Source organism: Chironomus tepperi, unplaced genomic scaffold (genome assembly GCF_022539635.2).
Source record: "Chironomus tepperi strain 1889 unplaced genomic scaffold, CSIRO-AGI_Ctep_v1 contig_364, whole genome shotgun sequence".
In the NCBI taxonomy this organism is placed as follows: domain Eukaryota; kingdom Metazoa; phylum Arthropoda; class Insecta; order Diptera; family Chironomidae; genus Chironomus; species Chironomus tepperi.
In genome coordinates this window covers 3,665,743-3,681,463 of record NW_027226486.1, presented here as the reverse complement: position 1 = coordinate 3,681,463, position 15,721 = coordinate 3,665,743, and the positions used below count along the sequence as shown (strand labels likewise).

The 15,721-nt window shown below is 34.2% G+C and overlaps 1 protein-coding gene across 4 annotated transcripts in view; it reads left to right on the top strand.

The window, feature by feature from the left end:
- The window catches only part of LOC139095420 (protein muscleblind-like), a 35,902-nt gene that overhangs the window by 10,088 nt on the left and 10,093 nt on the right, over nt 1-15,721 (top strand). For all 4 annotated transcript variants that reach the window (XM_070646767.1, XM_070646766.1, XM_070646765.1 and 1 more), the window contains 2 exons: nt 13,562-13,735; nt 14,358-14,564. In XM_070646767.1, coding sequence (XP_070502868.1) covers nt 13,562-13,735; nt 14,358-14,564 — 381 coding nt within the window. The remainder of the gene's footprint in view (nt 1-13,561; nt 13,736-14,357; nt 14,565-15,721) is intronic.

Below are 15,721 nucleotides of genomic sequence, written 5' to 3'. Positions count from 1 at the left end.
CTAACACCAACTTAGAGTCCATCTCAGCTTTGAGCCGGATTTTTGTCATTTCTACATCTCCTACAGAAGATAGACCATTCCTAGGCTTGAAACTCAATTAGACATCATGCCATATGCACTGGAAATGAAGCAATCTTGCTCATACTAAGATCATAGTCCCGAACAGCACATGTCGGTAAATCGATCTACAATCCGACAACAGGACTTCTTGCCTCTAGTGTGGCGAAGCATTCATACCGAATCCAACGGTATGAACTCAACTCAGAGTCACGTCACGCCAGCCTGATGCCCGATTTTTGATCGTCTAACTGATTCATGCACTTCGGGATTATAAATGACATTCAATTCCAAAATAATACACTCTTACATATTTACATCCTCATCAATACGGACTCAATCTCTCTATTTTATTTATTTCTGAAGGATATCCATAAATAAGATGCAATTGTCGCTCGAATTATAATATTTAATGTATAGACATGCTTTTACATACCAAGCGTATTTCAACAAATAATCGTGGGCCCATAATAAAGTCACACAAAGGAAAATTTCCTTTATTAATTCTCATTCTCATGGTATATATACAAATACACATAGGAAAAAGGCTATAAATGCAACGATAAATTTTTAGAAGTATTCGGTAAAAATAATCATTAACGCAAGCGCACTATGCTATAGTCTATAAAGATTACAAGTTGTAACCGATAATGTGGAAAATTGTGCTGTATATTCAAAAAAAAGAACCGAAAATGAGAAAAGGAAGGAATTGGAGGGTACGAAAAAAAAAAATAAAATTTATATATATAAATGTAAAATAAGGCAGAAGGCAATAGAAAGTCGGTATCGATTTTTTTCAAACGTGCGGCATGGCACCTTTCGCAAAAAAATATGATTCCTCTATTTCATTAATAAATTCCTTCTTGCCACTCACTACATGCGGTTGTCTTTAATCGAATAAATGAGATTTTCCTCTTTTTTTTTCCATAAAAAAGTGCCTAATTGCATGAGAAAATTGTGTCTCTCTCTCACTCACTCTCTCTCGTCTCTCACATCATATTGACATTGATACGGATATGTATGACTATGTACGGGAATATCTATGTATGAAGAATAAAATTAAAAAGGATTTAATCCAATTTTTGTGAAGAAAATCTTCGTGTATATACACAATGTGGATAGAATTGTATCACTTTATAGGGAATTATGGTTATATTATGAAATTTGATTACGATACGGTTGAGTGACAAAAAATTTTTTTTTTTTGATGTTGCTATGTGCCTTCTTAGGGGGGTTTATTTAGTTGTTAGGTAGTGTTAATGCTCTAAGAGGGAGTAGAGGGGCTCTTGGATGTTGGAAGGAGGCTGTTGAGGCATCAGACAATGTTGCACTTGGTATTGGATATTGGCAAGGGGTAGCTAGCAATAGAGACAGTTTTAGACGTCAACTGAGAGATGCCATGGATTATAGCTGATCTGGACTTATTGCTATGACACTCTAAGAGGGTCTGGGTTATTGGAAGAAGGCTAGAATTTATAGAGATAGTGTAGCACTTGGTATTGGCAATTGACAAGGGTAACTAGCAATAGAGACAGTTTAAGACGCAACTAACAGATTCCATGGATTATAGCTGATCTGTACGGCCAGCGAAGTAATAAAGGACTAAGGGGCGTAAGAAGAAGGGTCTTGAAGCAATGTTTATTTACTTCCTGGGCGAAGGCGCACGGGGTCCATTGCCGCATTTAGAGTCCGTCCAAAGCTAGATCTGTCTTTAGATAACTTTTTCCAGTATCTAATTAGTCTATCTAATAAACAGAGGGTTTAGTACAGAATAATTGGGGAGAAGGGTGTAGCATAGACTTCAAAATGCGATAATCATGTCCTCTCATAAGTGAACAAACCCTTTAAATTATTATATATATTTTTTAAAAATACTTGGAACGCCAGACATCTATGTAGCATATTTTGTGTTCACTCTTTGAAGCAAGTCATTCCAAAAAAATAAAAAAAAATTATTATTTTTTATTCTGCCAAGTTTATATTTACTGCCATAGGTCAGCTGTTTATCATGTGAGGAGAAATGTGTGTACATATTTTATGATACTCATTCTGTTATTTTTTTTGGAATGACAGCAAATGAGTTTAGAGAGTGAAAAAAAAAAATAAAGACATAAAAATGGGATTAATGAAAATATTTTTACAGTATGGGTATGTGAAATTCTTTTTATATTCTAGGTATGACAGAAGTTTAAAAGGAGTTACAATAAGCTTATGGGTTAAAAATGCTAAAAACTTTGTAATCAAATCAGATTTACTTTGGAATTTGATTTGAAAAAATTCAAGTGGGTTCTATGTTGAAGCGGAAATACTGTGAATATTGGGGTGAAAAAGGAGTTTGTAGCTTGTTAATACACGGAATGGTTATTGAATTTTCGTTAGAATTTAAATTGAAATTGGATCATATTTAAAGTTATTTTTTGATATACAATTCAATTTTAGATTGGGATTTTTGGAAATTTGGACTATGGGCTGATCAGTTATTACGTAACACGAGATACAGCATAGATTTGCCACACTAGGGTACTGTAACGTCGCTTTAATGATAATATACCATTAGTTGGACAATTTTGAATGCAAGAAATGAGAATAGCTGCAAGAATCTGTTCGAGAAGTCACTCAAAAGGTATCTCCGACTGTCCAACTTTAGGAGCTTACCTACTGAGTGCCATTCTACTGATTACGTACCCAAAACTCATCAAATCTCCTCTAGCTACGCTCTATACCTACACATAACCTTATGACTATTCTATAAACCAAATAAACCCAGAATCAATAGCTCAAACCACACAATTCACACTAATTATAGCTTCATTACTCAGCCAAAACTTTAATAAAACCAATCAATCAATTTTAATCGATTAAGCTTCTTTAATTCCATCAATAATTCCCACAAAAAATAACTATTAACTCCATCCAGCCACAACAACAAATTCATTATGAAACATCTTTCAACACACATATTGCAAAAGTTTCTAGACTTGATGTAGTTTTTGTATCCAAAAAAAAAAAATACGTTTCTGACATGCTACATTATGTCCAAATACATAATTTCATCATTGCGTGTCTAAATGTTGATGACTATTCAGCTTATATTTTATTGTATCTGCAGTGTTTTTACGGCATTGAACAACCTGTTCACTAATGTTACGAGTTGAACTTTCCATTTTTCATCTCAGACTGTTGACAATATGAAGGAGAGTGAAGTGAAGTTCCTCTGACTTTATAATGAATATTAAGGTTGAAATATGAAAAAAATTAAACTTTATCTATCTCCAATTAGTACAATAGATTTTGAAACAATACTTTCAAGATTAATTTACTGAGTACGTACTCTTTTTTTTTGCTGCTAAGTGCCATAGTTTCCCTATTGTAATGACTCAGCATATAATTTATTGCTAATAATTAAGTTCGGAACAAAACTTTTTAATGAAAAATTATTAAAAAGTTTTCAAACAATTAATATCGTCAACTGAATGCATGCAAGTATGTACTCTATATTCCACATAGTAAAACGACTTTTAATCTATAAAAAAATGCGCTTAACATATTTTTGTATACAGCTCATGCAAAAAATAGAGAGGTGCCCGAGCAGTACAATGCTTGAAGGTTGCTGCACAAATGTCAATTTTTGTCATGGAAATTGAAGGAAATCAAGCATTTTGCAGCTGTCTAGGCAGAGGCATAGTCATTATGTCACGAAAAACCTTAGTAAATTGAGCCCTCAAACATCCCCCTGTAGTACCCTCCCTGTGTACCCCTTTGAGTCAAGCGTCAAGACACCGCCCCATCTTGCCAACAACATGACGACAAAACAGCACCCAATCGACAGTATTTTGCTCCTCGGCATCATATAAAGCAAAGGAAAGAAAATGAAAAATTGCACATATGCCGAGTATATTTTAGCATGCACCATAAATCACTAACCTGTCCCATAGTATTGAATTCATGATATTTCACACACTAAAATTCAAGAGGAAAATTCGTTTTTTATTTTTTCTCTCTCTCTCACTCTCTCTCACATTCACCCACCTCACTCAGAGGGATATAAAATATATGTATATGGGGTATGGCATGCCATACATTGAAAGAGCATTTGAGCACAAAATAATACAAAAAAACGAACTTGCATATGGAAAGAAGTTGAATTTTAACGAGTTTATAATGGAATTTAGATAGCGCATTTATTCCTTTTTAAAATGAGATGATTTTTGTTTGTTCCAGGAACTAAGATATGGTAAAGTTTTATCTATTCATGTGCGGAATCAGCTGTTTGTATATATTTCGTAAAGTTGAATATATTTTTGTGGTTTTTAAAGTGCTTCGTGGAAATAGCATAGAATCAAAAATTAATTTATATGGGTGTCTGTATAGAGCTGCTTTTGCAAACAATATACAGAATAGTTGATGAGAGTTGGGATTAATTTCATTGAATTGACTCAGATGTGTAATTTTATATTGAGTCTTCTTATATTGAGTAATTTTGCACATATATAGTAAAATGTTAGTTCGACTTCTTTGGGAATTTTTAGGAATTTTTGCAGAATCGACTTGGATAGCTGAAATATCAAGAGCATGTTCATGAGTGTGTACTTCTCATTTGAAGGTCCATTAGTCTATCTAGGGGAGGACGTTATTAAATAAGTGATTTTTTTTTAATATTATTCTATATTGTAGAGGCAAATAATAAATCTGGGAATCTGATGTATGCTTTCTCAGTGTCAGGACCTGTACTGGGAAATCCTGAGAAAGTCTCGTTCCGGTCTCGAAAATCTTCAGGGACATGGAACAAAAGGTGAAACAAATTTGGTCATCTATTGGCATTATGAGGTAGCACCTCTTACCAACTCTCTTTTTGAACTTGAAAACTTAAGAGAATAGGATCCTATGCTATCATCGTACAATAATACCGCTTCGGCACTAGCATTCTCTTTGTCTGTTAAGGACGGTAATATTATCGTTTCAATTTCTAGTGCAACATTTAAGGTTACTGACTAGTTTTCCAACCGATCGTAGAACATAGCTCCAATTTTTCTTGATTAATGATCGACTTATGCAGTCGAAGTATCTTAGTTTCTTGAAGAAGCGAAAATTTGAAACTGATAGGATTTGAAAAGATGACCTTCAAGTTTCCATACCAGATTTAAGAGCAGTACCGTGCTAATTACTCCACAGAATCGCTTAATTGAACTGCATAGCCACTATATAGAGGTGAATTTAGAGATTTTACAATGATCGAGTTGAGGTGGATCTCAAAAGAATCCCAACCCTCCTAGTATCATCTTTGACATCAAATCTGTCATACACTCCCAGTAAATCCATCATTCCACCCCTAACAATTCCCCCACATTTACATCCCAAATCAAACAAGACAAACTGCATCAATCAAATTTGAATTTACAAAACGAAATAAAACAAAAATTGGCAAAATAGTCGAGTAAATGCGATATTTCAGACTTGCTACTATTTCATTTGTTATTTAACAGTTTTTTTTCTCTCACTCTCACTCTCTCTTAAAAGTTTATGCTCTCGTTGCATGAAATAAATAAGAAGGAAGGATACCGAAAAAAAATGCTTGACAAAATGTGCTGAATTAACGACTATTATTTTGCCATTTTTCAAATGTATAAATGGAGCTGGCCAGCAAAAAAGAAAATAGATTTTTTTTGTGTGAATATCATTGCATTTGCAGGTACATGCGGTGCAGAAAGAGGGGAACTAATAATAATAATAATGATAATGAGGAAATAAATTTATTGGGAAATAAAGACATGAGGTCATTCCATATCACTTCATTGCGATCTTTAAAAAATCTACATTTCCTCCTCTATTCTATTCTCCTTTTTTTTTGACATTCATTATGTACATTACTTCTTCCTTCCCTTAAATATGTATATATATTTCCCTTTATATGGTGGGATATAAAACTTCATACTGCCTGCTTTTGTGGAATTTTAATGAGACACAAGAGCAATGTTATGCCTTTTTTTTTTTTGCTCTCTTTAATTATTATCAACTCAACACACAAAGGGAAGGCAAGAGCATAATAAAAAGGCAGCAACAACAACAACACAAAAAAATATAAAAAAGTGGTAACGAGAATAAGTGTGTGTATTAAATATGTACATATATATCCTATATTATGTGTGCGGTATATGAAAATAGTAGAAAAAAGCAGCGTATGTAGATGCTAAATATACACGCGAAAAAAGAAACTTTCAAAAATATATGCCATTTGCATTAATATACAGAAGTGGTGGGCAACTTGTGTGGTGCGGCACACTTTAGTGTATTGCGGCACATAACTTGTGTGTCGCGGCACATTATTGTATTGCGGCACATAACTTGTGTGTCGAGGCACACATTAGTGTATTGCGGCACATAACTTGTGTGTCGCGGCACACTAGTGTATTGCGGCACATAACTTGTGTGTCGCGGCACATTATTGTGGTGTGGCAAACAACTTGTGTGTCGCGGCACATTAGTGTGGTGTGGCAAACAACTTGTGTGTCGCGGCACATTAGTGTATTGCGGCACATAGCTTGTGTGTCGCGGCACATTAGTGTATTACGGCACATAACTTGCGTGCCGTGACCAAAAATCTCATGAACCATTTGTCGCGTGCGGTTTTAGTCAAAGCTATCCACCAAGTTGTGCCGCAAATAATCAAAGATTACCCACCACTGACATACAGCATGTATAACCGCTGTGAAATAACACAAATGAGTGTAACCCGTGTGACAATTCACTTACAATATTTTTAAGCATAACAAAAAGGGAACATAGCAAGGCATGCAGAGAAAATGAAGTAATTTATTTCCTGATGTAATATGAACGCATTAACCTATCTTATCTCTTCACATTCATAGCATATAGCATATATAGGGTGGGAAAAAAGAAGCGAGAGACAAAAGAACAGAAAAATTTTCATCCTTACATTATTTAAAACTGTGCTGTTTTGTGTATTTTATGCTTGTCACAGGAAGAAAGTAGTGAGGTAGAAAAACGATTTAAAAATGTTTAAGTTCATTTGAAAATGTTTTTCTTTTTTATTCATTCATTCCTTAAGTACTTTCACATGCTACAATGGAATTGAATAAATTTTTTTTGGGTGCAGTTGGTGTGGAAGAAATGTTAGTTTTTTGTTGACTTTTTGGGTGGATGTGCGGCGGGGTGAATGGATTTGATGGAGGTTGTGGAATACTTGTAGTCTAGTCAGAAGAGGTGGTAGGGTTACTGGGGAGGCTAGGATGACTAGGGACATCTGAGAATTCTCTAAACTCTCTACTCAAATATAGTCGACATTCTTTGAAGATGTCTAGTACTGAGTCGACAGTTTTACTAATTTGTTGGAAATTCAATAAATTGGGACACATGTGATAGGAATCGAACCATAGTGGCATAGGAGATTCATACAATTCCTTAATTATAGACAGCTAATACAGAACTCGAAGATGGTTCAAGTCGACTGAAGCATAATCAGCTTGATATTTCTGAAAAACGGTTTTTGAGGATTGTTAGATTCGAAAATTTTTGAAGGCACACAAATTGCCCAAACTGAGTTGCAAGCTAAAAACACTAAAAAACTGCAATTTTACCTTAAAATTCACATAAAATAAAAGAACTTCAAACAAAATCTCTTCTAAATTTCCAAGAAAAGTCAATAACCATCAATAAACATTTTAAAGCTATACGACACTCAATAAATTAAAGCATTTTAATGTAGTTCAGTTTCTCACATTAAAAGTCTCTGAACCTGTGAATTGATATAGACTTTGTGTACGTAGCATACACAAGAGAAAGAAAAACATAAAAGTACGTCTATTCATATAAAACTTTTTCTTCCTCCTATTCTTCCGTCATGTTGTTCATTTTCATTTTAAAAAGGCAATCCATCCATTCATTCATTGAAAAAGTTCAATTATTAAAATAAAAAGAAGAAGAAGAAAACGATAAAAAGTAAAGAAACAAAAAGAATAAGAAAGTAGAAGAGATTTTTCATTTTCTCTGCATCTCATCCTTTTGATGTTGATGATGATGCTGATGATATTGCCTTATTTTTTTTTTTGCACAGTGCACAACTGCAGAATAAATAAAACAATCCTTAACATATTCCTTATTGAGATTCTCAATGCTCTTATCGTTTCGTTCATTGTCAGTCAAATATGAGCTTCTCTTTCCCCCCATTCCTGATGCCTTTTTTTCTCATCTTCTTTTTTTATGCGATTTTTCTTTCTTATGAAGGAGAAAAAAACTTTTGCTATCGATTTTTTCAGTCTCAGTACTTCTTATTTGAGTCGCTTTATTTCTCTCGATTTTTCATACCCATTTTATTTATACTTTTACAGGGCGACGCGGGATGAGTGTATTATACATGGTACAGAATGTGAATCAAGACGTGGTACGAAAAGAAATTCTATTTCTCTTATTCAGCAAATGTTGGTGTGTATGCTATTTTTTCTGTGAAAATAAGCAAGAAGAACAAATCTTTAATATAAAATTATTTTCGTTCACGTCTGTTGATAACTCGTGCTCTTCTTTCTGACCTGATATTCCTTCTTTTCTACTCTCATTCCTCAATATTTCTAAAGGCAGTGTTGGGTTTTTGAATTGGGGGAGATTTTGCAGGGAACATCAATCATAATGGAACTATGTGTTATCTGGTTCAGATCCTTAACAGGCAAAAAGACCGAATTTAGGTACCGTAGTGAAATTTCTGTTCTATGAAAGCTGAATCTTTACTTGTTAGAAGATAAAGTTACATCATTCAAGTGGGTTAAGTGCCTTGCTGATCTTGCTGAATTTGGTGTATGTTAAGTCAGCCAAATTGCTGGTCGAATAGTACGGTGCTTGACTCAAATTTGATGTAATTAACCCGAAAGTCATTGAAGTTCGAATCCAGTCATATTCTAAGATTTGTCCTTTTTATTAACTAAGTTTTAGAACATATCAATTGTGATCCATGACCTTCCTCAAATGTCACCTGGGATTGTCCCTATTGCTGGTTACCGCTTGTCACGAGAATGAATTTGCCTGTTCGGGAATTCTTTGAGCTCTGTCAGAATACGACTAATGCGTGCATACACATCTACAAGTACTCAAATAGTTCATAGACAAAAAGCATATTGCAAGTCTGAGGAATGCATTCTCTACTCTATGATGCTCTGCGATACTATGTACCCAAGTCTGCATTTCAGTCATTCACATGCCATGTAATCAAGAAAAATCATGCCTTTAAAATATGATCCACGACCCGAATCAACAACACTGATTCCTCAAAGATTCATCTTGCTTGCTTAGCTCACTACTATTCAATCGTATACACAGATATTTTCGATGTGATGCCTTCCGTCTTGAGAAGGAAGAAAAATAAAAAATAAAAAAAACTTGAGGGGAATATTGAATTCGGCAATTTTTTTCATTTCATTCCTTTTCCTACTCGACGAATGAAGAAAAATACCGCAATCATACTTATACTGTTACGACTTAATGTCATGCATTTTTTTTTTCCTCAAAAGTTTCTTTTTTTTATGACTTTTCATCCAAAACGGAATAAGAGTAGGATATAAAAAAATGGAAAACTATCTTTATTGCCACCACTGTGACTATCATTTTATTTATCTCTTCTTCAAATTAAGTTTGAATAAAAAAGTTTCTCTAGCCTGACTACATACAGCACGAGAGTGAATGTTTATTTAACCTCAAAATTGAGGAGCAATCGTTAAGTTATGCACAAGACTCATATTTTTTATTTTTTTTTTTGGTTCTATTCCTATAATGAACATAATAAGGTTCCATTTATCTGATGATTCTTAAATTTTTATTGCTAATATGCGGTACATCATTATATTTAGTCACGCATGTATTGTTCATTATCATATCATTATGGATATATAAATTTTCTGACCAATGACTTATTTTAATTTTCATGCCTAGTCTTTAAAACTCATATTAGAGATAGGGAGAGATTCTTAACACATTCTTGGGATGCTATACGTGCAAATAACTCATTCATGTGTAACGTAAGGGTCAGTTTTTTCTGGTGAAAAATTGGATTAAGTTAAGGGGTTTAAAACACTTTAATGAAGGAAATTCTCATTACTCACATCGTCATTAATATTTAATCGATTTTTTTTTCTTTGTCTATTTCGGGAGATGTTTAATGATTTTATAAGTGATGAGGGGATAGTTTTTGATGTAGTTTGAGGACAATAAATTGTTTTGGGAATTAACAAGACTTTGCCGAGCTGTACATTAGTGTTGAAAGGGATTTATAGAGTAATGGGAAGAGGAATTCTTGGAAATGTCTACAAACTGCATTCATTTGGAAAGGACATGATGTGGAAATGACTGAAAATCCGGCAATAAGCCGATTTGATTCTGGTTTGAGGCTTGATTTCGATGAATCTAGTCAAGGCTGACTAGGAGTCAGATTTTCGACCATTTCTATGCCGGTTGTGCCATAATGGACCCATGTCATGGGGTCATAGTCTAGTTACATCCCTAGTATGTAAGGAATATACCCAAAAAGCTGGTCTTGGGATTGCTCCTAGTTTTCATGAAGACTAGACTCACATTCTCTAGGATGCTAGGGATACACCCAAAGAGCTTGTCTTGGGTCTCATTCCAGTTTATCATAAATTAAGTGTTCGGAACCTTACTACTTCTAAGGTTCTAGAGAAGAAAGTACACTTTTCCACAGCATAGCTCGAATGAGAATCGAACCCAAGTTGTACGATTTTTGGTCGCATGCTCATACCACTGAGCTACCGGGGGTTGAAGCAGAGCGTGGAACAAAATTTATTTAAATCTTCTTTCTAAATCTATCTTGTGCTCTTATCGTTGTATTGGTTTTCAGAATAATTGTCCATCCAAGACTTACACAACCCAATCATACGTCTGCCATACATTCACCAAATCATCTAATTGTACCGCTCGGGCATTAACACAATAGTACATTTTAATCAGCAACACATGCCATTAAATGAAATTTATAAGCAGCAAGTGCATTTAAACACAAAGATTCCATTCCATCGAGCACATAAAAATCATTTACAAAAAGAAAAAAAACTAAAAACATCAGAAAATAAGCAACATACGCACAAAAAGGTCTACCGCATCAGTCTCAAATTGCACCCTGTGGGATAATAAATTAATTTTGGAATCCCTAAAAACTTTCTCCAATCGAGAGAAAATTCAATGAATTTCTCAATTTTCAACCCTTAAGAAACTAAACATCATATCCGAAAAAAAAAATTTCATTTCTTTAATAGCACGTCAAAAATTTTCTTTCAAACCATAAATTTGGATATAAGTTATGAGTCATAAAAAAGTACCTCACGATTACCTCCTTCAATATTCCCCCCACCCATAATTTAATGCATGATCTCGCGTCTTAAGTGAAATTTATCACGAGATAATTTACAAGATATTTTCATTAAGCCAGACTGGGTAATATGCGCCAAAAACTGGCGGGGTAATTTATTATTCAAATAATCTTTTATGTAAATTTTAATTTAATATAAAAATCATAAATAAAACTAGAAATATATATGTGCTGTACATCTTTCATCTCAAGTATGTGTCATGCTCTTGACTCTCATAATGGAAAATTGCACACAAAAAAAAAAAAACGAGGTGCTTTAAATTGTTCAACCTCTTCACATGTTCTCAGTCACTTTTTTTTACAGTATATATCCTAACGTGAAGTCATTAGATTGAAGACTTTTTGTGTGAAGATAATTGCTCTTTTTCTCTCTTACTTGTCTTCTATAGTCGTGTGTTCTTTTAAAAGGGAATATCAGGAAGGGTGATGTGAATGAAAAGAATAGAGGTATTATTCTTGCTTTGTCTTTCAATTGCTGGGAATAAGTAGCTATTTTTGTCTTTGAAATCTGTGAGTAACTAACTTTTTAGATGGATAAATGCTGATTTTGGAGTCACCCTGAATCGAAGTATTGTTAATATCCAGTAATTGAGCTCATTTAGTCTAGTATTTGGTCTTAGATAGGGCTTAGTCTAAACCTGTTCAAAGATTCATGAAAAGTGACGAACAGATTGATTTTTCCATAAATTAGAGCTGCTTACCGAAGCTAGGATTGACTGAGCAAGATAGTTTCTAGCAAGCCAATAACTAGACAAAAGTGTATCCATACCTAAGTTTGACTAGGCAAGATGATGTCCTAGTCAAAGCCATGTCTAGACAAAGGCGAAGCTAACACTACGATAGACTAGGTGAGGTAGTGTCTGGCGAGACAATGACTAGACAAAGGTGAATTTGTATGACTTAACTTAATTTCATTGGGTATGACTAGGTGATGTGATATCTAGCGAGGAAATGATTACACAAACGTCGAAGCTATCGCTTAAATTGACTAGGCACGGTTGTATCTGACAAAGCAATGATTAGACAAAAGTGAATTTATCCATAGGTTTAACTAGACTAGGTGGTGATTAGTGAGGCAATTTCTAGACAAAGGCGAAGCTATCGTTAGGTTGGACTGGGCAAGGAGGTGTATAGCATGGTAATGACTGAGCAAAGGCGATTACTGGACAAAAACATACATTTTTGACAGTCATAGTCTAGATTCAGCTAGGTTTATTTTAAAAACTTTGAAATATTGATTCTTAAATCACTACTAGTGTCTATATGGTGCTCACAATACTACATTCCCCCAAAAAATGCGCCTTAAACCATTTCATCAATTTCTCCCACAATTCCTTCCTTTTCACATGAACAGCAATATGAAATATTCACAGATGTATGAAGTGAGAATATGAGGAGTTCAAGTGAATATGTTTGAATCACATCTCTCCCCCCACCACTCCACCGATACTTACTGTTTTATATGTAACGCCTATAATGAATGTCGAAATGACAATATTGAGTAGTGGAAAAGCATTCATCATTTTGCCTTTTTTTATCTTCCTTGCTTTATTCCACTTGTGAATGATGAAATTTACCTCATCTTGTGTCTACTTATTCCCTATTTTCTCTACTTCCTCTACTTTCCTAGTCTTTATTTAACAAAGCCACTAAATAAACAATTTATGTTTTTCACTCTCATTCTCATTTCTTTATGTCTTACACACAAGAAAATGTATATGCATAAAGCAAGTATTTTACTGCTATTGCTGTTGATGCTGATGCCTTGTTGTTTGTATACATTTTGGTTTTTTCATGAAATATTTAGAAGTGAGAAAAAGCGGTAAAAAGGAGTAAGACGAAGAAAATGTACTTTTTTTTCATTCTTGACTATAATTTACGGTACCACAAGGATTTTTATATACAACACGTGTGTATATATGTGGATACATATATATAAATTGCAATTTTCAAAGGTTTTCAACTTTCATGCCACCCGTAAAATTGTGTATTTTGTTACCTATCTAACACAAATTCTGTTGAATTTGTGGCTGGAAATATTTTTTGTTCTGTACATGCTATACCTTAAATATTACATGAAACTTTACCAATTATTTATTCAACTTTTCTTTCCATTTTTAGGCACGTTGCAATCGTGAGAAACCACCATGCAAGTACTATCATCCACCACAACACTTGAAGGATCAATTGCTGATAAATGGTCGCAATCATTTAGCATTAAAGAATGCTCTTATGCAACAAATGACCATACCACAGAACAGTCAGACAATTATTACAAATCAGATGCAGCCAATGGTAAATATTGAAGCTTAATTAGAAGTTATGCTTGGTAGCTTGGGAATTTGGCATATTATAATTTAGTGGTTCTTAAATTATGGTCTGAGGCACGATAATGCATTACTTCTCAAACAATGCTACGTGATACGCTCCTGCAGTGGTTCCTTAAACTGTGTTACGCGACAAACTACTTCAGATCTTGCTCTGTAACATGCTATTGCAGTTTTTTCAAAGAATGTTCTGTGACAAACAACTGTGCCGCGACACAACCACTGTGTCGCTACACTACCACTGTGTCGCTACACATTCACTGTGTCGCTACACCTCCACTGTGTCGCTACACCTCCACTGTGTCGCTACAACTCCACTGTGTCGCTACACCTCCACTGTGTCGCTACACCTCCACTGTGTCGCTACAATTCCACTGTGTCGCTACACCTCCACTGTGTCGCTACACCTCCATTGTGTTGCGATACCAACACTGTGTTGAGACATCACCACTGTGTTGTGACATCACCACTCTGTCTCTATAACCAGTGTGTCGTGACACACTACTCTATTGTGACACACCACTGTGTCGTGACATGCTGAGTTCGTCTAAATCCAACAACTAACATCTCATTTCCTTTTTTTCTTCTAGACTGCAAACGCATACATAGCTAGTGTACCTGCTAGTACTCCCTACAATCCATATTATGCTGCACCAGGACAACTAGTACCTACAATAATTGGACCCGATCCATCAGCCCCACAAACAGCTGTTTCACAACAAATTGGCCCATGTGTTCCACAACAAGTTCCGATTCCACAACAACATAAACTTCCACAACATACTGATAGAATTGAGGTGAGTTAATCATATATTAACTAATGTCTCGAATATGAAGTCAATCAAAATTATTTGGAATGAGGGAAGTAAATTAATCCTTTAATTTATTCTTGTTTTGTGGGGTTCATAGTCGTTGATTAAATTACAAATTTACGAACAGATTTATGCTTTTCGTAGAAAATCAGACGACAATTCTACCCAAAAATCCAATAACAATCTGCATCATTATTATAAACATCTATGAGAATTGTAAATATGGAAAATTGATATAAATACAACAACAAAATTTTCGTATTTCTAGAGATTAAAATTTTACTTCTAAAACATTGTCACGTTTAACTAATTAATTATTGTGGGGAGGCCTTGACAACTAAAACAAGATGAAAATTATAATGCCATTTATAATTATAATTTGTTGTTGGCTTTTCTTGGTCTTTTACTATTGGATACAAAATTCAACTTTAATTGGATTCTATGTACTTTTCATATTTGGTGTTTCATTAGATATTTGTGCTGATTATATTGTGCTGTATGTGTAAATGACTTTTTTGGTGTGGGTTTTGACTTTTATTTTTATTTTTGGGCAAATAGAGGAGTGTTAAGCAAATTTTTTTATATTTTTGTGTCCGTTGAATGCTAATAGGCGTAAATGAGTTGATATTGAATTAGTTTTGACATTTAACATTGTGTTCAGCTTTTTTACACGACTCGATTGATTTTTTTTTTACTGTGGTAAATTTAATTTTTTTTTTTCGAATGATAGTCGATTGGATATATGTTTTGTAATGCTATATGCTAGATGGAAATGACTCGATTGATATACAATTTATTAAGTTTGACTTGGCAACTCAACATTCGTCGGTTCGAATCCTATTCCCTAATTTTGAATCTATCCTGATTCTCAAAGGTCAAATCCTAATTGAATTCTTCAAAGTTCGCTAAGAAACAACATGGTTGAATTTTGTATGAAATGTTATACTTCACAAGAATTAGCAGAGAATATTTCATTGTATCTCCATCCTAATTCTCATAGATCGAAACCAAATTGAGTCCGCTTCGTCACTGTTTGCTATGGACAAGATGAATTTTAATAAGAAGTGTTATACTTCACAAGTGCTAGCAGAAAAAATGAATGGCAATTTTAATCGGGTTTTAGTACGTTGAAGCTAACTCAA